The sequence below is a fragment of the Girardinichthys multiradiatus genome, chromosome 20 (assembly GCF_021462225.1).
Source record: "Girardinichthys multiradiatus isolate DD_20200921_A chromosome 20, DD_fGirMul_XY1, whole genome shotgun sequence".
In the NCBI taxonomy this organism is placed as follows: Eukaryota; Metazoa; Chordata; class Actinopteri; order Cyprinodontiformes; family Goodeidae; genus Girardinichthys; species Girardinichthys multiradiatus.
Window position 1 is genome coordinate 26701083 of NC_061812.1, and position 23212 is coordinate 26724294.

General features: G+C 40.3%; 2 protein-coding genes across 3 annotated transcripts; both read right to left on the reverse strand.

The window, feature by feature from the left end:
• Nucleotides 1–873: 873 nt before the first annotated feature.
• On the reverse strand, nucleotides 874–14495 carry tmcc2 (transmembrane and coiled-coil domain family 2). Of its 2 annotated transcripts, none has more exons than XM_047348693.1 (5): nucleotides 14036–14495; nucleotides 6662–7057; nucleotides 4099–4721; nucleotides 3380–3515; nucleotides 874–1920 (listed from the first exon to the last, which is right to left on the reverse strand). In XM_047348693.1, exons 1-5 carry the CDS (start codon nucleotides 14111–14113, stop codon nucleotides 1621–1623), a joined length of 1533 nt encoding a protein of 510 aa, XP_047204649.1. In that variant the 5' UTR covers nucleotides 14114–14495; the 3' UTR covers nucleotides 874–1620. The 2 variants fall into 2 exon arrangements, with proteins under 2 accessions (XP_047204649.1, XP_047204648.1); XM_047348692.1 differs by lacking the exon at nucleotides 14036–14495 and adding an exon at nucleotides 13770–13917.
• A 6118-nt stretch (nucleotides 14496–20613) lies between these two features.
• On the reverse strand, nucleotides 20614–22504 carry cdkn1a (cyclin-dependent kinase inhibitor 1A). The gene is made up of 3 exons (XM_047348084.1): nucleotides 22386–22504; nucleotides 21665–22106; nucleotides 20614–21585 (listed from the first exon to the last, which is right to left on the reverse strand). The coding sequence occupies exons 1-3, from the start codon at nucleotides 22386–22388 to the stop codon at nucleotides 21530–21532; spliced, it is 501 nt and encodes a 166-aa protein (XP_047204040.1). The 5' UTR covers nucleotides 22389–22504; the 3' UTR covers nucleotides 20614–21529.
• Nucleotides 22505–23212: the final 708 nt, after the last annotated feature.

Below are 23212 nucleotides of genomic sequence, written 5' to 3' on the forward strand. Positions count from 1 at the left end.
GAGACTGATAGCTTAAAGTTTGGCTAAAACTGGGTCACCAGCAGGACAATATTCCCAAATAATGGTCTAGTCAAAGTCTTCACTTTAACCTGGTTAAAAATGCCTCTGCAGGACCTTAGAGCTTTGCAGAAACGAAGATCTGCACAGTTTTTTGAACTGAAACAATGTGCAAAAACATGGGCCTATAATCCTCCACAACTACAAGTCATTCAGAGAACAACTGCTCCAAGTTACTGCTGCTAAAGGTGGTTCAAGCTATCTAATCGTGGGGTGTACTTAGTTTTTTCAAACCCAGATTTTTCCAGTTTCGCTTCATCTTTAATAACTAATAAAAATGTGGAATCTGTGTGATTTTGTGCATTTACGGTTAGATTTAAACTATTTTAGAACCTGGTGAAGACCAGATGATGTTCATTACATCCTCATGCATGCTTCAGGAATTAAAAGGTGGGTGTATTTTTTTTTTTTTCACCTTATTGTATCAGCTAATCATGAGAAAAACATTGTTTCAGCCTCAGAAGCAGAAAAGACTTACTTAATAAAGACGAGATGATTTTGGGAAGATTACTTTCAGTGGGTGATTGGGGTTCATTATCCTCTCAGAGGAGGGCAGTCAGGATTAAAAACCAATGACTTTGGGCTGCGTTTCATGTATTTTTAGATTTATAATGTCACTTTTTGCATGAACGATGCGATCGCTTCGTGGTTTGGTTCCCATCGGTCATGAAGGTTCATGCTGCTCAACCCACCTCTCCTCTTTGAGCGAAATGGTGAATTTTTTAACAAAAAAAAAACTCAGCTGCAGCTTAGAAATGTTAGCGTTATCTCTTTTTCCTCCTCTCTTTTCACTGCACAAACGTATCAAGCATAGTCTCATATATGAAATCATTTATTTCTTACATTGTTTAATAAAACATCAATATTTGTTTTTGCAAACTGGATATAAACTTTGACATGCTGAGTAATTTGACATGGTGGATAGCTGTAGGTCTACACTGTTAGTATTTGTGTACAGAATCAATTGTTTTATTCAGTGTTGAGAGTTGTAGCAGATTCTTACAGTTCAGCTAAAAGTCCTCCTGCCTCCAAAAAAAAGTCTAAAAGCACAGCTCTAACACCAGAACAGGATGTGAAGAAACACAAGAATGACTGTGAGAAGTGAAACGACACATCTGCACTTTAGTTTCTGACAACAGAAATGGCAGAAAACACATTTATTTGTCATTAATGAGATGCTAACTCATGCCAGCTGGATGCATCTGAGTGCACATATGAGAACATGCATGAGAGCACGTAACATTCATGGAAAAAAAAAACTCTTGCTCTCAAATATGCTGCAGCTTCAACATGAAGGTTTACAGTCAGTGCAAGTTGAGCCTTTGTGTATCTTGAATAGTTAGAAAAACAGATTTCTTGGAGGAAAGTCTTTTTTTTTTTTTTTTTTTGGTGATCGCAATGAGATTAATGATTCGTCATCCACACCTGAAGATTTGGATGAAATGAGGTGATGTCCTTATTTAACTGGGGACCTCAAAGGTACCAAGACGGGTTTCTCTCCGGTTCTTTTAGATGAACCCTTTTTTGTGTCTCCTTGTTCTGGTCCTTTCTTCAAGTCTATGCTTAGCTGGGCAACAACCACAACTCCACAAAATCCCACTGCTTCCACAGGACGAACAGCAGCAACGTCAGCAGCACGGTGGTGGCCACGCGCGCTCTGGTCTTCATCAGTGGGGTGATGAAGTTGGCCAACGTGGAGACAAAGACCAGGAGCACGGCCATGAGCGCCAGGATGACGTTGATGAGCTTCCCCAGGAGGGCTCGAGCGTTGGCATTCTCCACTCCCTCCAGCTGAACCACCTGCTGCTGCTGCTGCTGCAGCTCCAGCTTGGTGATACGGGTCAAGCACGACTCCACGGCTTCCTGCACGAACACACGCACAGACAGCACGCTGAACCCGAGCATCTCATTTAATGTTCTACCATGAATTAGGGCTGCAATTAACGATTATTTTGCTAATTGATTAATCTGTTGATACTTTTTTCCGGATAGCAAAAGGTGCTTAATAGGAGATTTTTTACAGGATTTGTACCAGGTGAACCTAAAACTATGCCGCTTCTGGCATTCTGAATGGAGCATATTTACAGACAAAGAAGGTTTTTCATCTTAAATGCAAAATGTATATATTTTTTGTACAAATTCTGCCTAATTACTGCTCTGAGTGGGTTGTTCTTTCAGCAAAAAATATGTTTTGGAGTCTGTATACTCCAGTTAACGATTATTCGGTTACTAAATCATGCTTATTCCGATTGTTTTAGCCCTACGGTGAATGATAATTTATTCATTCACAAAGTGGTTGGATCACAAAAAAAGAAAGTAAAAAAATTCAGATTTCTTCTACTGCAAGATACAAAACTTCTTCCTTGTCCATCAGACCATTTAATAAACAAAAAACATCCTGAGTACATTTGCTGACATGAAGTCTGAATCATTAATCATTCATAAGTAAGAATGTAAGTAAAACAAAATATGTACTTAAATAAATAAATCATAAAGTGTAAACATTAGTGAACCAACATCTAAGTAAGCAGAGAAGTATCTAAGTCAGTAAATACAATGGCATACTTATGTTACTACAGAGGTAAGCATCTAAGTAAAGAATAATTAAACAAGTAGACTAAGTAAATAAATTGGTGGTATAAATCTAAATATGTAAGTAATTTTGTATACAAGGTTACTAGGTTAAAAAAAAGCAAGTATGCAAGTACTTAAAAAAGTATGTGTGTAAGTAAACAATCATGTAAATAAATAATTAGGTATGTAAGTAAATGTTAGGTGAATAAATAAATATGTAGTTATGTTAATCAGTAAATATACAAGTAAGTATTGAAGTAAACCGTTAAATCAATGAGTAAGCTATTAAATAAGACAATATGTAAGTAAGTACATATATATGTAAGTCAATAAGTTTGTACATACAGTATGTAAGTAAATAAATACATATGTAAGTTTATTCTGAATAAATAACTAAATTAAGAGTAAATATGTAAGTTATTAAATGTCAACAAGGTAGTAGGTAAATAAGTAAGCACATACACATGTGAGCAAGTAAATTAGTATGTAAGTAAATATTAAAGTAAGTAGGTAAGCAAAAAAACTGAGTTTATAAATAAATTCTTATTATAGTAAGTCAATACTGAAGTCAATGAGTAATATATGAAATAATTAATTCAATAAATACATCAATATTTAGGTATAAAGATAAGAAAATATGTAAATAAATAATTACAAAAGTGAATAAATAGGTAAGTGAGTAGGTAAATAAGTAAAGTCAATAAGCAAGTTAATAAGTGTGTTAATAAAGCGGCAGTACTGTGTTTACCTGAATGTCTCTGGCTCTCTCATAGGACTGGTAGGCGACCTTTTCCTCCATGCTGGCGAGCTCCTGTTTAAGGTTGGTCATCTCATTCTGGTGCAGCTCAGTGAGGTCATTCAGCTGCTCCTCAAGTCTTTCATACCTGAACACACATCACACCGAGACGCAACACAACACAACGAGACACCCCACAGAGCTCTATTAGGAAATCCCACATGCCATAAATGATTTACTTGCATTACAATTTTCCACAAAATCCCATCTGTGTACTCAAAACCTGATGTAATGTGTGTGTTGGACATTGCTGGTATCCAGATATTATTTTTAGCACTGAATGACCTTTGAGATTTTCTTTTATTACATTGAGCCTGAACACTGATGTTTATTTTGATCTCCAAATCCCTGCAGCGATAACTCACTGCACAACCAAAGAAGTATTAATCCTGAGCTGAAAATAGTCCCCTAACAAGTGTAGCGATCCTTTTGCGCTGTTCTCGTACATAAACGTTCAGTTTTAAGTCTACGTTCACGAGTGAGTGCTCGGTTTTTAAAACATGCTTGTCTTTGGTAGGAACAAACAAGATTAAGACAGAATTGGGAGGTAGTTTTGATCTTTCAGGATTTGTTTATGATTTGGTGATCTAACTTTTTGTAGCTCTGTGAGGACCATCCTGTAGTGCTGCAGTACAAAGATGGAAGTGGGTTTAAAGTGAGTTTGTTTCTACCTGTATCTCTCTTCCTGCAGACACTGCGACATGTAGGAGTAGTCGCTCTGCAGCTGGCCCTTCATGTCCTCGATGGAGTCCTCCATGTGTGCCTGGCTGGCCTTGATCTCCTGCAGCCCCTCCAGCAAGGAATCCCATGAGCTGTGCATGTGATGGTGGTGATGGTGGTGCCCGTCCAGTCGGGGACTCCCCATCATTGGCCCTAACATTGCCCCTCCACCTCCAGCTCCGGCCCCACCAGAGTTACTGCATGCTCCAGAGCCTGATGTTGCACTGGAGCACTCGTCGTCACTGCCGTACTTTGGGCTGGACACCAAAGTGGCACTCCCACTTAGTGCTCGGGGTGTTGGGGCGTCCTCAGAGTGGCCCCCGACCCCGTCCTCGAGCGTGTCCTTCAGGTGAGCAATGTTATCAGCGCTGCCAAACTTGTTTCTGATCAGGCTGGCGAACTCCCTCGGCTTGGAGACCACAGCTGTGTGAGTGAGGGCTGAGACGCCACCTTTGACCCCCTCAACCACTCCACCTCCAAACCCACTTATCCCCGCGCGAACGTTGGCCCCCACGTCTTTTAACCCCTGTTGCATGTCCCGCAGGACATCCTTAGGCTGCCGGGCCGGTCCATTCTGCAGGAAGGGAGGAGAAATAAGGAAGCAGAGAAATGTGAGATCCCAAAGGTGGGACAGAAGTGGTTTGGTTTAAGGAAGATAGATGAGGAGAACAGGCCCTGTAGAGAGTTAGGCGAGACACAGGGTGATGCACTGGTATAAATAAGGGGATGGAGGAAAAGAACTGGGACAGCCCACTTAATATTAAGTTTTTAATGAAGAGATGTTCTCATACTGACGTCTAATACTATCTTTTATTTATCCGATTTAATAACAGCTAAACAAAAAATTACTTTATTTACTCATTAAATGTCAGATATTAACAAAATATGTATATCTAGCTATGGGACACCTAGCTACAGAACTTCAGTGAGACATCTATCAGTCCCTGACGTCAATCTGAGGAAAGTTTGTCCCACCGCTCACTTTCTGCTGTGAGATGTTTCTTGCATTCACTGTTTCAAGTCACCCCACAGGCCTCTCCATTTCCTTATCCTCAATCAATTCCTCCTATATGGTCATTATAAGCAGGGATGAGTGATGGGTATGGGATACTAATCTTTATGCTAGACTCCGAGCTCCACCATTTTAGTGCAATCACTCCTTCAGCAGACATGTAATCATAGGCTCCACGACCCTTTTTCATTAGTCCTTTGTCTGCCATCGAAGGAGCTTCACTAGTATGGTTTGGTCATTTGGTACCAAAGCACGTGTTTTCATGCTTCCAGACTCATCTTGTACTTTGGTTTGGGCCTGGGGAGGAACTTGCATTAGAGGGGCCCTCTATTTCTTAAAAAATTTTTTTACGGTGTGTTTGCCCTGTTTTGGGTTCTTACAAGATGGCTGTACAAATGATCTGCTTGTTGAAGGAGCCTTTTCTTGATTCAGGGATTCAAAAGAACTGTCACCAGAATCTTGTGCTTGTGTTGGGCTGTTAATCAGGATCCAGTATTGGGTCATCATCGTTATCACTCAGGTCTGCATCAGAGCCTTGAGGATTTGCTGGAATGACGACCAAAAGAAGACGTGGTCCTGTGGTGCCATAGAACGTTTTAATGTGAAACTTGCTAAAAAGATGAAATTATAATTTACAACTTCTATCAGTGGTAGTTCACCAAGTGGTATATTTAGTTAAAAATGTATAGAGATAATTATGATTCCTACATTTTTTATCCTAGTAATTTAGATTAACTTATAAATCAACAAAAGGAATGGGATTTTCTTTTGGCATGAGTTTTTGTGTTGCATCACGGGTCATAATTCTGTTTAGTAAGGTCTTTATCACCAAAATATATCAAAAAATGTGGTCACATACTACAAAGTTTTCCCAAAAACAATCATGACGCCATCCTTGAGTTTGTTTTTGACTTCCTGGTTTAAGGAGGGAAAGACGAACCCACCATTTACAGTCACAGCGCCTCCTGGTGGATGTTTTTGTAGCATTACATCAACTGAATGGAAGAGTTGGCTCAATCAGTTTGAGTTAGGCTAGGCGCTCCCTTCAATTTAGTGGTCAAACGTTTGGTCGACCAGGCAGTTAAAGGTTTAAATCCCTTACCCGGCTTATAAGCTCTACGACCTTCTCTCTGAAAGCTTCAGAAAGCTCCTACATGTCTGAGGCCTTAAACAGGGCAAGAAATAAAGGGGTCCTAAAGTGTTTTGTTTTTTTCTTTTTTATCAGAAAGTGTTTTTTTCTTTGTTACATTTTACAGATGAATTTACATAAGGTAATTTCTTCACTTTTATTATTTATTTATATACTTAAATGTTATAGTGTTGTTAAAATTTATCTTCAATATCCACATGTTGAGATATGTTAGAAAAACACAAAGGCTGTGTGGGTGTCCTAATTTTTTTGACAACTGTATAGCTGGACACCATCCTCACAAAGAAAGTCTGAACTCATTCCAGTCAGGAATTAAAGCAAACAGCTCCACATTTGGACCATACAAGTTTACCTGCTCTATCTCCTTTAGCTTCTTGTGATAGTGTTCTAGTTTCTTGTGCAGATGTGCGATGGTCTGTGCCGACTTCTGGTTCTTCTTCTCGAACACCTGCTTGATCCTGGACGCCTGCTGTTTGTCTGCGTTGTGAGCCAGCTTCAGGTACTCGGCCACGTTATCGTCCCTGGCTTCCTGCTCCACGCGGATCTGCTCGGTGACCTTCAAGATCTTCTGCTGCAGGTGCTCCAGAGCTGCACGCGTTCGCTGGGGCTCACCGGCACTTGGACCCTCTGCACCCCCTGCTGCCCCAGCCGCAGCCGCTACCAATCCGTCTGTGCTGATGTTGCTGTCAGAGCCACCATGGCTGGTGGTTGAGGGTAGGCCTAAAGTTGCCACCTCACTCTTGTCCAGCTTAGGGAGTAGAAGCAGAGGGTGAAGCAGTCAGTGTAGAGGGCTGCAGATACTGGTTTACTCAAGCAGAGGACTTAATCAGTGCACTTAACTCTACTGTACAAAGGTTGAGTTTACCCCAGACACCTGATCCCCTTTTATTTAATGACTTGTATGAAAAAAATAGATAGTAGCACAGAGTTTGTGTTACTCTTGTGTTCACCAACCTGGGAAATTCATAAAAGAATTGAGTTGGGCATTCTTTCAAGCAAGATGCATGCATTACTTTATTTGAAACTTCAGATAACTTAAGGTCTCCCGTACAAATTTATTTAGGCCTTTGTATTATCATCACTGGCATTATGATCTGTTTGTTGCACAAGTTGTCTCAATGAGCAGAAACTGGCTTATCTAGACAGCCACCAAGACTTCTGAGAATTAAAATAAATTAACTCCATAAAACATAAATTTAATTAGGAAATGACAATTAACCAGAAAAATAGAGGTCAAGCTGAGGTCTGGAAAACAAAAATGAACTGGTCAAGTAGCAAATCACAAGCCAAAGAAGTCAGTCATTAAGAATTATGTGTATAGAAATGTGCTCAAATATGATGAAAGCACCATCAAAAGGAAGTTTCCAAATGAACATCTAAGCATGTTTGAGATATCCTGAAACAAATTATGGATTTATGAGCTAAAAACAAAGCATGAAGGAACAAAAGGAAACATCATCCTCCAGATATACTGACACCCCCCAGGTTTGCAAATGTAAATAGCCTTAAAAAAATAACCTTTTACTGCAATTACCTAATCTCACACTGAAAATGAAAAACAATGAAATGTTCAATTTAACTTATTCAGTGAGAGAGAGATAGAAAATACCTGTTTTTTTGTTGTTTACAAAACACAGGTGCCTCAGTTATTGGCCCTCCGAACAATTCCTTTAACAAATGTAACTGAAGCATTTTTTCAAATTTACTCAGGTTCTTTAGAGTGAGTAGGAACCTTTAACTTGCTTTAACTGATGTCTTGCTGTTTCATAGGGGCATAATTATACCTTGACACAAAGGTCGATTTCTCTTATTACTCTTGAGAAACGGAAAGACAAGAACACATGGCGTGCAAGTAGTGTTGGTGTGTGGATAAGGACCAAGCCATTTTTAAAAACTCCGACTGACCTCAACTCCCAAAACCTTGTCTGTGGTTTCATGTTTGCCACACCTTCAACTAATCAAACTGCACTGCCGTTTTTTTTAAAGATGGCAACCTTTTTTTAAGCTTAAAGCTCACAAAACAGTCATCCTTGTTGTAATGAATCTAAATACCAATTAAATAGTTTTTGACCCTTTATAACGAGAACGTTGAGTTTACTGCCGACCATGGAGTATTTTTTGCTTTTATGTCACACAAAAAATGTTTCAGACAAATTTTAATATCAGACAAAAACAAAATCAGCTTTCAAATGATGGTTTCATTTGTTAAGGGAAACAATACAAGTGTATTTCCTGTTAAACCATGAATTACTGTGATTAACCCCATTATTTGGTTCAGGTTCACTCGCCACACCCAAGTCTCAGAACCACCCGATCTGTAGAATCAAGAAATTACTTAAATAGAACCTGCCTGACCACATGAAGTAGGCTAAACAATCTAAAAAGCAAAATGTCCTGATTTAAGAACTTCAAGAACAGTAGAGATACTAATTTGCTGAAATTGATCAGTCAGGAAATAGTTTCAAAGGCATTTCGGGGGCTTTATGACTACAGTGAACCACAAATGGAGAAACTATGAAACAGTAGGAAACCTTCATAGGAGTGGTCAAAATTACCATATTAACCACTTAGAAAGAGACTGGACAGAAGTGGCATCCATAGGAGAGATCTAGGATGAAAACCACTGCTGGCCAAAAAGAAACAAGACTTTTTTGATGATGCCCAAGATTTTGGGGAATATATTCTGTGGACTGATGAGAAAAAAACTGGCCTTTTAGGAAGACGTATGTCTGTTTAATCTGGTGTAAAACTAACACAACATTCCAGTAAAAGAACATCATACCAGCAGTTTACCATGATGGTGGTAGTGTGATGGTCTGGGCTGCTATGTTTCCTCAGGACCTGGATGATTTGGCATAACTGATTTTAACCATGAGTTCTGCTCTCCTGAAGAATCCTCAAGGATAATATCTAGCCATGAGTTCCAGATCTTAAGCTCAGGTGCACTTTGGCTTAAATCCAACTGGAATACTGTAATGGGACCTGAAACCGTAAACAGTCTGTTTATGCTTGAAAACCCTCAAATGAGGCTGAATTAAGACAATTCTGCAAAGCAGAGTGGACAAAAAACCATCGACAGCAACGGAAGAGACACATTGCTAGGGAGAACCACTTATTATGTTTAGGGAATTGATTGATTAGAAAAACTTTGTATTTTGTAATAAAGAAACCCATTTAAAACTGAATGTTTTGTTTATTCATCTAAAATTAGTTCATCTAAAACAATGAAGTGGGACAGAAAAGCAAAAACAGCAGACATTTGTAAAGGGGGTAACTACTTCCCCACAGTACTGCAGCTGTCAGAAATGATTTTAGAAACAAAAAGCTGTCCTACAGAAATTCCTGCTGGGACAAAATATCTTTTGCTCTCGAGAAACAAGGATCCACAACGTCAGTGCTGAGTGAATTAAATGGGACACAATCACAATACTAATGTAAGTAGTGTAGAATGTTATTGTAATGCACCTCAAAGTTATCGAATTTCCAAGCATATGTGTGGAGGTATTAATTTCTTGGGACTTAGTTTAATGGTCCTGATCAAGGCATCTCTGGACCTGATCTTCCTCTATACATCTACGCAGCTAACGTAGGCCCATATCTAGAGTCTGAGCAATAATTAAAAAGTCTCCATAAAAAGACATTTATTTAAGAAAGCTTTTGTACCAATAATTGTTGAAATGTGGGCGGAAAGGTTTGTACAAAGCAACAACAATTGTTTTCCTAATTTCACTTGATAATACGTTACAGCTAAATTTAAGAGTAAACATCTGACGGTCTTACCATCATTAATTATGTGTTACAGACCTCAGCGTTATGCAAGATGACCCGAAAATCCCTGAGAACCAAAAGCTCTTTGTACAAAACATTAATGGAGATCTTCTAAATTAAATCTGACAGATTCTGACCTGCCAATAGAATTAATATTTTAGTCTAACCTGCTTCAATAGAGACTTTAGAGGACCCCAGATCTTGAGAATTATATTTCTTTAGATCACATGGGATCGCTGAATATGAGAAGAGAAGTATATTTTATTTACTTTAATTGCATAAAAATGAAGAAATGATTATACTTGGTTTATTTATTTATTTATTTTTTAACAGCGTCATGTCTGGCAGAGTAACACAGAATTGTTCTCTGAGTGCCAAGAAGCTCAACAAATTTACTTTCACAAGTGAAGCATTACAGCTAACGCTATAAGGCTCTGCTTGATATTTATAAAACTTTATTTGAAGCTGCTTTGTTTTTATTTGAATTGCAATGGACACAGAGACGGAAACTAAAAGGTAAAAAAAAAAGAAGCAAGAAAGAGAGAGAGCTGGGCCAAAAACGAAAAAGGGAGAGAAACAAGAAAGAATAGAGGTGAGAAAGAAGGGTGAAGACAATACAAGATAACACCCAAGAAGGCTGCTCCTACACCTGCAGAAACATATATAACAACAGCATTATTACCAAAACGTGCACGATACTAATAAATGTAAAATGTATTTAGTGGTAACTGCAGCTCAATATAGAACATCTGTGTATCTGTTAACACCTGAATCTAAACGCCTGTGGATGTAAGTGTGAGCGCGATGGTGTATATAAGGTTTCTCCATAAAAATATGCAATAGCGAGTGTCAGGAGCCACAGACCTGCCCCCCTGGACCCGAGACAGACACAGAGATATGAGCCACAGACATCTAAAGCCTCCCCAGAGCACGGTAATCCCGGGAGGACCACCGCTGGAGACTACCGCAACCCCCCCAGAGAAAAGTAGAGGAAAGCCCCAGGGAGCTGCAGCGACGAGCCCACAGGCCCCACCGGCAGCCGTCTACGCCAGAGCAGATCCAGCCATGGACCCAGAGACCCAGAGCACATCAGTCCCCAAACAGAGGCCCAACAGATTCCAGGGGTCCAGGCCCTGGCAAGCAGCCAACAGGAGTGAACCAATACCCCAGAGGGGCAACCATTCCCCGGACCCAGGAGGTGGTCCCCTTCTTTCCGGGGTGGAGACAGGCAGACCGCCCCAGCACCAACCCAGACCCAAGCGACCCTGGCCCAGACCCTGACCCCCCACTCCGACCCCAGACCCCAACAACTGCTTTCCCCATCTGGAAAGGGGGCCACATACACAGTTTATATTTTAACTTTTTCTAATGCAAAATTAAAAATATTTAAATAAAAAGATGTCTCATTAAGATTAAATAATCTTGACTAAGAATAAAAGCATTTTAGGCTCAGGTGGCTGGTCTCATTAAAAAAGACAAATTTTTAGGCCAGAGTAAAATCCCTGCTCCCCAGAAATCAGTTCATTTCTGACCCCTGCTGAGTGCAGCTATAATTGATTTGGTGGAGAGATAAGCGAGAACAGAGTGGCTAGTATGCATTAATTAGAAGAAACATAACTGCTGTTTTCTTCACAGCACACACCCTGAACCTTAGCTACTGGATCATTTTAAATGTCTCTTATCTAAATAAAGCCCAGGTAGGAATGCTAGAAGAAGTAAACATGCTCAAGTTGATAGGAAATCTTCAGATGCAGGGCAGATAATCCGGTCCTGTGAAAAAGTGTTTCCCATTTACAGGTTTTTTCAGTCACATTAAAATGTTTCAAATTATTAAACAAACAGTAATATCAAATAAAGATGACCAGAGTAAAAACTAAATTTAGTTTTGGTATAATTTCTTAAAGGAAAAAAGCTCTCCAAACCAACAGGCCCTATGTGATTATGTAATTGCTCCCTTTAATAAATTATTAAATAAATCATGAATTAAATGGAATTAAGCACTATCTTTGGTTCAGTTTCTTTAGCCAAACCCAAGCCTAATTATTGCCAGTCCTGTAGAATCAAGAAACCACTTAAATATAACTTATCTGACATCACAAAGTAGGCTAAAATATCTTATAAAGCAACACATCATGCCCTTATCTACAGAAATACAAGGTCAGATGAAAAACCAAGTCACTGAGAACTGATAAATGGTTACTAAGCCATATCTAAGGCTTTGGGAATCCAGGTAACCACAGTGAGAGCCATTATTCAGATGTGGAGAAAGCATGGAAAACATAGCAAACCATTCCAGAAGAGGCTGACCTACCACAATTACTACAAGAGCACATTGACAGCTCATCCAGGAAGTCACAAAAGAACCCAGAAAAACATCCATGGTTCCAGGACTCACTTGACTTAATGAAGGTCAGTGTTCGTGATTCAACAACAACAAAGAAACTGGAGTAAAATGGCCTCCTTTGGGAGAGTTTTGAGGCAAAAACTACGCTAAACAAAAAGAACGCAAAGGCTCAGCTCACATTTGCTACAAAACATCTTCATAGAAAGATGCAACGCTTTGGAAGCTGAGCCTCCAATTACATCTGATGTAAAACTAACAGTATTTGTAAAAACATCATGACCACAATTGAACATGATTGCGGTGGGGTGATGGTCTGGGCCTGCTTGGCTTCTTCGTACATTCAGCTTTCTACCAGAAAATTATCAGGCTTAGGTGACAATTACTTCTTTTGATGCCATCTTTTGAAAACTGCATTTTGTATTCACTCTGTTATCCGATGTTAAAATCTGTTTGTTCTGAAAGCAGGAGAAATTTGTAAGGCAGGGAGGGTAAATACTTTTTGAGAGCACTGTATAAGCTCTCCAAGAAGGATCATCCCGGCAGGAACCTAAACACACCTTGGTCTTATTCAAATAGATGAGACTATAATCCAAATACACAATCAGCAAATCATCGATGCATGAGGGGATTTCCAGCTCCGGCTTGTATATAGAGGTGATCTGCAGCTTGGCAGATGTGTGTGTGTGTGTGTGTGTGTGTGTGTTAGTTATTGTTAATGACTCTCATGTCAGAACACTGTAATCAGATGCTGCAAACATGAGCTCAAACAGACATGACACCAAAACATCACACTGCGCTGTTTTAAAATTTCCACTGCATTGGCTGACATCTACTTTAGCTTGTGTGACAGGCTTCCTGGCTAGAGCACAGTAAAGTAGGCAGTGTTTTCTTCGACTTGAATCTAGGTTGCAATCTCACAGCTCCAGGGAGTAAAATAACAGATGACTGGACTCCCTGATGATTAATCATGTCCTGATCTTTTCTGAGAAAGTGAGATGTTTCTGCAGTAGCCAAGCGATGGCTCGTATAGTAGGAGGTGGTGGTGGTGATGGAGGGGGTGCAGTCCAGCCTTGCATATGGGTGTAAACAGACAGCATGGTGGGAAAACAGACAGCGGTGGCTGGAATAAAACATCTAAAATGCACCAAGAGCAATGCCAGGGATGGATGAGGGATCCTGCTGTAGAGCTGGTGATGATGAGGGTTGGGATGGCAGATGTCTGAAGCATGGAAAACATGAGGGACAGGGCATGCCTGAGCCTTCATCGGCAGGCTGGAGACACGGAGTGGACACACGAGCAATGGTGACACACAAGCAGCACAGCAATAAATTAAATCAGAAACGTTACCATACTGCTTTAATCCAATTTTTGCAGTGCCATTGCAAGGCAGTCTTCCAGGCCCATCCTCCTCCTTCTCTTCCTCCCTCCTCCTCCTCCTCCCCCCACCCCTCCTCAAATATAGTATCTGCACCCCCCTTCCCCAGCCGCTTTCAGGCGGACTACCACCTCTCTGGATCCTAAAGCTCCATTGTTGCAGCCATCGATATCTGCTGCGTCCCTCTCCCTCTCCCGGCTCTCCGATCTATTTTCCTCCCTCTCTCCCTCTCCCTCACCCTCAGAGGTTTTCCTCCGCCTCCCTCTGCCTCGCTCTCCCGCTGCCTTTCCCTCTGTACATCCGCTTCGATCCACATGCAAATGCTGTAGCCGTGCTGCCCTGTAATGGACGTGGGAGCTCGGGGACAGATGGATGGAGAGGAATCTGGGCAGGGAGGGGGGATGGGAGAGCTCAGCGCAGGCGTGCAGGTGCTCCTGTGCGGCGCAGGCCAAAGAGGGGTTGGGAGGGAGCGCAGAGGGATCGTTTTAGCCACTACAGCCCCTTTAAAAGCCCTCAGCAGAAACACATGCTGCCGGATGTGCTGCCAAAGCACACAGCCGCTCTGACCGGTGACTCCCTTGTCTTCTCTAAACACTGAAGGATTTCGTTTCACAACAACAGGAGCCTGAGGGAGTGACTCACGGCTCCTGATCGCTTCATCCTCCCAACTTCTTGTTGATGTTTTGTGCAGGTTGATGTGTCAGCGGGGGCCTTTGTGCGCAGACATGAAAACAAGCTTTCATCACTAACTGGAGAGCACATTATTTCACAGGATCTGAAGCTGTAGTAGAAAGAAAGTGGCACCACCATGGAGTAAAACAAATGCAAAATCTCCTGAATATATTAAGGACTACGTTGCCTTGCAAAAGTTTTCGCAAAGGTTTTGTTAACATTACAGCAAAAAAACAACAATCTGTTTTTCTGAGACACAAAATAGAGCATAATTATAAACGTGGGAGGAAAATTATACGTTTTTCAGAATTTTTTCTAACTAAAATGCTGAGAAGTGTGGCCTGCTTATTTGGCCCCACTTCAATACTCCTAAATAAAGTGTCTCCGTTTGCCTTTTGAAGTCACCTAAAAAGAGTCTTCGTCTAATCTCATCTCTGTGAAGGCCTCAGAGGTTCATTAGGGAACAAACAGCATCATGAAAAGCATCATGAAAACAAAGAAACACAGCAGACTGGACAGGGATGAAGTTGTGGAGAAGTTTAAAGTAGAGTTAGGTTATAAAACAATAACCTGAGCTTTGAGGATCTCTTAATCCAACATCTTAAAAAAGGAAGGAGTAGACCACAACTGAAATCCTTCCAAACATGACCCTTTCCCCTAAACTGAACGGCTGGACAAGGAGAGCATTTATCAGCAAAGCAGCCAGGAGAACCATGATAACTCTGGAAGGCCTGCACAGATCCACAAGCTATGTTGGGGAAGCAGCAAACATGTGGAAGAAGGTGCTCTGAGATGAGGAAAAACACAAGTTCTTCATGCAAGAAAACTAACCCTTCACATCACCCCCATCTTGGCTGTGAAACATGGTGGTGGCCCTATCATGCTGTGGGGAAGTGCTATTTCTTCTTAACTGAGGAGTTGACAGCGCTCTGATTAGATGAGACCTAAATGTTACTTTTTGGCCTACATGCAAAATGCTACATGTGGTGAAAAACGAATCTCAGAACTTACCCTGAACAACCCCACATAGTGATACATGGTGGCAGCATCATGTTTTGGAGATGCTTTGCTTCAGGAAGATGGAGCTAAATTCAGGGCAATCCTGAAAGAAAACCTGTCAGAGGCTGAAGAGGCAAAAGACTTGAGGTTCACTTTTTAGAAGAACAACCCTCAACATTCATGCCAGGGCTAAAATGCAATGGTTTTAATCAAAGCATGTTCATGTATTAGAATGGCCTACTCAAAGTCCAGATATAAATCCAACTGAGAATCTCAGGCAAGACTTGAAAACTGCCGTTTGCAGATGCTCCATCCAATCTCTCAAGCTTTTAGCAGTTTTTCTATGTTGGTCCATCACACTGATACAAAATCAGGGAAGTTTGAACATGTATGACTACTTTTGTAAGGCAAGGTACTTGCTGTGCTGCAGGAAATTGGTTTTATAACCTTACAATGTGATCCTGAATGCTCATTATTCATTGTGTTTATTGTTTCTGGTAGAGCTGGGTCACTATTGGGATCATGTCCTTGTGTCTGCAGCCATTGTCTGTGGTTTTTTATCACAAAAATGGATATGAAGTATAAAACAAGTTATGTTAGATGTGCACGTGTTTTAATAAAAAAAGTGTTTTAACATACATCTTGTGTACTGGCAATTTTCTCCTCAAGGAACAAAAGCAGGAAACAAAAAGTGTTCAGATCTTGATAATATTTTAGGGTTTGCCTTTTTCCGGTTAATAGCAATAAAATGACAACTCGTCCTGTGGATATTCATTTTTCACCTGGATAAATCTCTTGGCATCTTCGCTTTTGGTGTAACAGAAATTAGTTTTTCTGCAAATTTTAAACATGTCAAAGTGGTTTATGCATTTGCTTTTTTTCCAACATTATCTTTATTGGGTTTTCAAAAAATAAAAACTTCCCATAGTATACAGAAACAAGCATGCTTTCATATCAAAGGAAACATCAGGGGCAACTAAATTATTGTCCAACATTCAACTTGTCGTTTCCTTGCAAGTCAGGTATTTATGAGATGTCTTAGAACAGCACTTAATGGGAAGTACAGAGTGTATAAGAAAAGAAAGAAAAAAAAAGATAAAAAATAAAAATAAACACCAGGGAGAAAACTCCAAAACAAAACAACAATCTGAACAACAAAGGTTTCCCTATTTTATCAAGGCTTCGCCCAAATTATTTCACTCTTGTGTATGGTTCAAAAAATACAAACTCTACTGTATAATTCACACAGAATAAGGAAGTCCAGTATCCAAAGAAAGCAGATTATTTTGGAATAGGATACTGCAGAGGATCACTAGTAACTATGCCTCATCCACCCCACTCCCCCCACCCCTCAGATCCATACTCACTAAATATTCCATAAGAGGACCCCAAATGTTTTGAAATAGTGATAGTTTCCCCTTTATATTGTAAGTAATCTTACAGTTGTGGTAATTTCTTTAACTGTTAATTAATTTTGGTTTACTAGTACTCTTCCATGAGAGTGCTATGACCCTTTTTGCAAGTAGTAAACATAAATCCATGGCAGTGATTATTTTTCTGGACATATGATGTCTATCAGGATATAGACCTAAAATGAACAGTTTAGGGTCAAGAGCTAATTTTATACCAAAAATAGCCTCCAAAGCTTGTTTAATCTCCCTCCAGAATTGTTGAACTATATTGCATTTCCAGACACAGTGGAAGAACATTCCCTTCTCCTCTCCACATCTGACGCACAAATCTGATATGGCACCATTATACTTAAGTTTTTCTGGTGTCACATATGTCCTCATCAGCCCGTTATATTGCAGTACTTTGAGGCGTATATTGGTAGTTTGTGTTTGTGCTTCGACACACACCTCCTCCCAACCTCGGAGGACAAGTTCTCCTGTAAATCTTCTCTCCAAGCTTTAAGTTTCCATAAGGAAGACTCGGAGGATCCCTCTGCTAACATGCTATATAGTTTGGAGATCATTCCTTTTTCAATGGGATTCTTCTTGCAATTACTTTTTCATAATAATTTCAACTGTCACATTAGCATTTCATGGTTGTTGACATGGAAGTAAATAGTTACAATGAAGGCCGTTGTAGGCCGGTATCCATGATAAACACCTTATTTCTGGTGGCGCTGCTGGAAGATTGATGATGTTAGCAGCTTCCATCATGATAGCTGCAGCAAAACGGCTGTAATGGTATTCAGCTAGGTGTATTTGTGAAGTAAATGGTTAATAAATTAGCTACATTTCTACTTTTTTGTCTATTCCAATTATCACACACCTACAGACATGTTGTTTTAAAGCTCTGATATCTCTGGACATGCTTGATGAGCTGATTTTGGCTGCCCCTGTAATCAATTGGATCAAGCTTAACCTGTGGCTTCATCTGGGGCGAGTTAAAGATGGATCATTCCTGCAGTCAGTGGATTGATTTTCATCAGTCGTCAACCGGCGACGGATTAAGGTGAATGTGGTTACAGAATCCAAATTTAAATTATTTTTTTAAAAGCCCCTGCAGATGTGCTCTTTTTACCTGCAAACTGGAGCTCAAGGGAGGATGTAAATCCTCACCTCACTGCTTGGACAACGACTGAGAAGAAGCTTCTGAACAGGATTAACAGCTCTGCTGAGAGCAGATCAAACTTGATTTTATGATCAGTGATAATCATTAGTGCATGAAATCCAGGTCTCAACCAACAATACAAAATCTCAACTCTTATAGTAATCATAAATACAACTAATGTTCTCTGAGTGACTTGAAAACATGGAAAATGCCAAAGTAATACTCTATCAAGTTATTGTTAGATGTGTTTAAAAGACTCCACCCTTCTTCATCAATACATGTTAGTTGCAGTGGTGATGTTCATGAAATAAAGGTCATGATCATAAAAAACGCCGAGCTCCATTCAGTTGTGCTCAAAGTAGAGGTCAAGAGTCCACAGTGGGTCCCTTGACCTTTAGTGGGAGGCCTCGACATGATCTGTGAATAAGTGAAAAGATTTATAGATAAAACAGTTGAGAAAAAAACAAAGTATATACTTGTTAGATTATTGAGTTTTGCATATCAGGACAATAAAAATTATTTTGTCTTGATTGGCAACATGGAAAAAACTTTAACTACGAGCACATAAAAATGTAATAACTTGTTGAACCACCTTCAGCAGCTTTAATAGATTTGTCTTTTTTTTGGATGCCTTTTTCAGCCCCTATTGTCACAGAGAAATTGGCTTCAGTTCTTTGCACAGGTCTCCTGAAGTCCCACCATATAATTTATACAACCCTGAGGTCTGGCCACATTTCTCAAAGCATTTTGGGCAGATGGCCTCACATTTGACTGCACAATACTCTGATATACAGAGTTCATAGTTGACTCACGGGCCTAAAAGGTGCAAAGGTCACATGGCTACAAATTATCAGCCCCCCCCCATCCCCGTGCCTGACACTTGATATGAGGTGTTTGGTTTTCAAATGGTGTTGTGCATCACTGAGAGGCAACTTTGCAAACCTAAGCTGTGCTGCCATGTTCATTTGGAGAGAAGAAGCTCATCTCTCATTCTACCTTCTAAAAAAACACAAGGTTATTTTGTGGGTTGGAAGCTCTGAGTTTTGCCTTAAACAACATTTCACTTTGTTGTTGGAGGAATACTGATCCTGTCAGAGAGGATTGATGTGCTACATGCAGAAACAGTTCAGTCACTGCATTGTTTTTCCAGTGGGAGGCTCCTGTCTTTTTGCTCGGTTAAATCTAGATGATGACATTTTTTTAGACAGGCAGCATGGGACCCAGCAACCATTTTGACATTTTGCTTTATCTTTTATTAAAGGCAACTGTAGGCTTCAGTGCTTTTGCCTACAGTTTGTCCTCCCACCTTTAAATTAAAAGTTCCTACAAGAAACTCAATGCTGCACGACTCTGAGACCTGAGCTGTAATGCCACACAGCTGAGTATGGTAAATTTAGTTGAACCCTTTTTATACCTCACATTTTGTCATGTTACAACCAAAAACTTAAATTAATTTCATTGGGATTTTTTCAGCATAATTGTGAAGTGGAGGGATTGTTTTATACAATTTCCAAAATGTTTCTCACACACACACACACACACGCGTGCGCACACACACACACGCGTGCGCACACACACACACGCGTGCGCACACACACACACGCGTGCGCACACACACACACACACACACACACACACACACACACACACACACACACACACACACACCACACCAGAGCTGCTTTCACTAGAGTTGCAGCTGCAAGTTTTTGGGATATATTTCTACTAGCTTTGCACATTTATAGACTGAACATTTTTAGTTGTTCTTTGCAAAAATAGCTCAAGCTCAGTCAGATGGGATGGGGAGCTTCTGTGCCTCACCCGTTTTGTATTTGATTTACGTCACATTTTAGCACTGTTTTATGGCCATACCAGTACTTGCCACCACTGTTTGTTTGTAGGCCAAGATATAAAATTTCTTCCTATCTAAAAAGACCTTCTTCTTCCACTTTTGTACAAACATTAAACAGACCTCTTTATGGCTTTCTTTCAACAGTAGTTTTCTTCTTGCCACTCTTCCATAAAGGCCAGATTTGTTTAGTGAACTACTACTAGCTGTGTTGTAAACAGATTTTTCCACCTGTATAGTTGATCTCAGCAGCTCCTCCAAAGTGACCGTTGGCCTGCTTCTCTGATAGGTGGACGGCCATGTTTGTTAGGATTTAATCAAAGCCATAATCTCAGTTTACACCTGATAGATTGAACAGAGTTGCGTGAGATGCTTGAAGCTTGGGTTGTTTTATAACCTCACCCTGCTTTAAGTTTTTCCTGGACTTTATCTCTGACTTGTCTGCTGTGTTTCTTGGTCTCCATGATGGTGTTTGTTCACTAATGTTCTCTAACAAATCTCAGAGGCCTTCACAGAAGAGCTGGGTTTATGCTGAGATTAAGTTAAAATGGTGGACTCTGTTGGCTAACTAGCTGACTTCTGAAATGAACTGTTAGGCTGGCATTTATCAAGGGGTATTAGAGCAAAGGGGACTGAATATTTATGCATGCCACCCTTTTCAGATTTTTGTCTGATTCTGCCTGTAAATGAACAGGAAAAGGATCGAAGTAAAAAGGAAGACAAAGCCACTTCAAATATATATTTGAAACATTTATTCAGGTTTAGAAATGTGATTATTAGACACAATCTATATTGACACTTGAAACATAATCTCTCAATAAATAAAGGATATACATTATTGCAGCTTTTAACAGAAACAATGCATCTATAGATCCTGTGCACAAGCATCTATTAACAGAAGGACATTAATTGTTTGGGACAGGTTTTTTTCACCTCTGATTTGCAGCGGTGGACATTTCAAAGCTGTCAGTATGTAAAGGATTAGAATTACAGGCCCTTGTCTGCGACCCATTCAGATTATCCATAGCAGCAAGATTAGCCTGAACAGAGATAAATTTCAGGAAAAAAAAAATATCAAAAGGAACACACTTTATTTGATAAACTGCGCTCTGCTTCGAAACAAAAAACAATGAAGTGGGTGGCTTAGCTCAGCAAATAATACATCTGTGTCCAGGAACACTTTCTTCTGATTGTCCTTTATGGAGCTTAAACATACCAAGACCACGAGGTGCACCAAGGGCTCTGGATTTGCAGTGCCTCGTAAAACACCATAATTTCTTCTTTCCTGTGAGAGGTAGAGAGTTACCGCGAAGCTGAGATTTCTGAACAAGCTGTAGGATGGACAACTGCAGCAAATGTCTGTCAGCACTTTGCCGAGCCCTTGATCCAAATGAGTATAAATCCACTGATTCCAGGGATTACTGTTAATCTTTTCTGCTCAAATGTCCCCATCTTACCACTGGGGAAAAACAAACCAACCCCCTCCCATACAGTACACTAATTATCATATACTGTAGCAGTGATGTGCAGATGAGTTCTCCTCTGGGTTTTTGTTCAGATGATTCATTGCTAAAGTCTGTGTGGAATATATGATTCCTGAATCAGGTGCTGTCTATGTGGTTTCTTGTAGTTTTGGCAGCGTTTCTGTGAATATCACTCCCCAGATTTCGTCGGCATCCCCACAACTCTTCTCTTGGCCTGATAGAAGTCTGTTGGGATAAAGAATATGATATTAATCTCACACCAAACACGTCTTCTTATTCTCTGCACTGATAGATAAAGACAAACCTGTTATATTCGTCTGTTTCCTCTTCAGCCCGGCTTTGTCTCCCTTCTCCGATGTTCTTTCCAGGCCCTCCAGCTCTATTGCACATTTCTCTGGCATCTGAGGGATGTTCTCTTTCTTTATCCTTACTGTTTTGGTCAGAACCACTCTGTCTGCCAGCCTCAAGCCCTCCGACTGTCCAACCGCCAGCATGCAGGACCTGTAGTGCAGCGGGACCCTGGTTTCTGGGATGCTCGTCCACTTGAAGTCGCTGCTCTCCAGAGGCTTGTCCGACTTGAAGTCGAAGCCCCATCGTTTTGACATATCGTCCAGGTCTTTACGAAGTATGGCCTGGAACTCTATCCACAGCTGGTCTTGATCCACAGGGCCGAATAGGTTCCGTCGGACAGGTCTGTTCCCCCCCAGAGAACTCAGCATCAGCTTGTGAGAAGCCATGACTCCACACTGATAATAAAACACAAGAGACCTCTGGTTAGTTTTAAAGGTCAATGTCTGACAAAGAAACAGAGTTATAGCTACTTGCATAATATCTTAAAAAGCCTCTTTAAAAATGAACTCATTTTCCTTCAATTTGTCCATCCATCCAAAAACATATTGGGCTATTTTAAAGCAAAGTTGAATCTTCACACCATTCTTACGTTAGAAACAACAAGGGCAATACCAGCAAAAAATATTCCCTTAACTTTTAAACTCCACAAATCTAAAATCGAAGCCGAGACTCACCATCTTCCTTCCTTGTTTAACACCTCCTGAGTGAAGAAGCAGTCTGTCTGCAGAGCTATTTTTATAAGGCAGGGAGTAGTCAGTGACTCACTGAGCCCTCCTCTCTCTATCTCTGGTACATGCCTGGACATAATCTGGCAGACCTGTAAGAGCAAATTCTCTCTGTTGCTCAGATAAGTGTAACCAACCCCTAGGTGGTAGTGTTCAGCCATCAAGTACAAACCAAACAAGCTTCTACAATCTACCCTGGCTTTACAGGTACTGCACATTGAGGAGGAAATATTATAATTTCAAAAGAAAACCAAAATTATTCATATCTGGTGAGGTAGATAAAGTCTCGCTGCTGGAAGGCATTACCTTCTGCAGCCTTAAAGACTGAATGGGATTTGAATAAGAGAGCTCATTTGTCTGTGAGGGAATCTATGATTTAATCATTTCAAATGATTAGATCAGACTTGGTGGGCATCCCAGCAGAGTCCTTTTATCCAGTATTTCATTGACTTACAAATGAAGAAAATCATTAGCTTTTATTGGTTTTAACAAGTTTTCTGATACACTGCCATGTTTTCCAAATGTGCTCAGGGTGATAATTAAAGTTGCTGCTATCGCTGTGACATGTAGAAAACTAAAATTACAATTTTCCAATTTTTACCTCATTGCAATCAGAGCTCCTGTGTAATTCAATTTAATGGTATATCATTTGCTGATTTCATTGTATTTTGTATCTGACTCCCGTTTGGACCAATTTATTTCTGTGAAATTTGAGCAGTGACACCGGATCAAACCAAAATAACTCAAAGCAACCACCCACCTCACCTGGTCATATA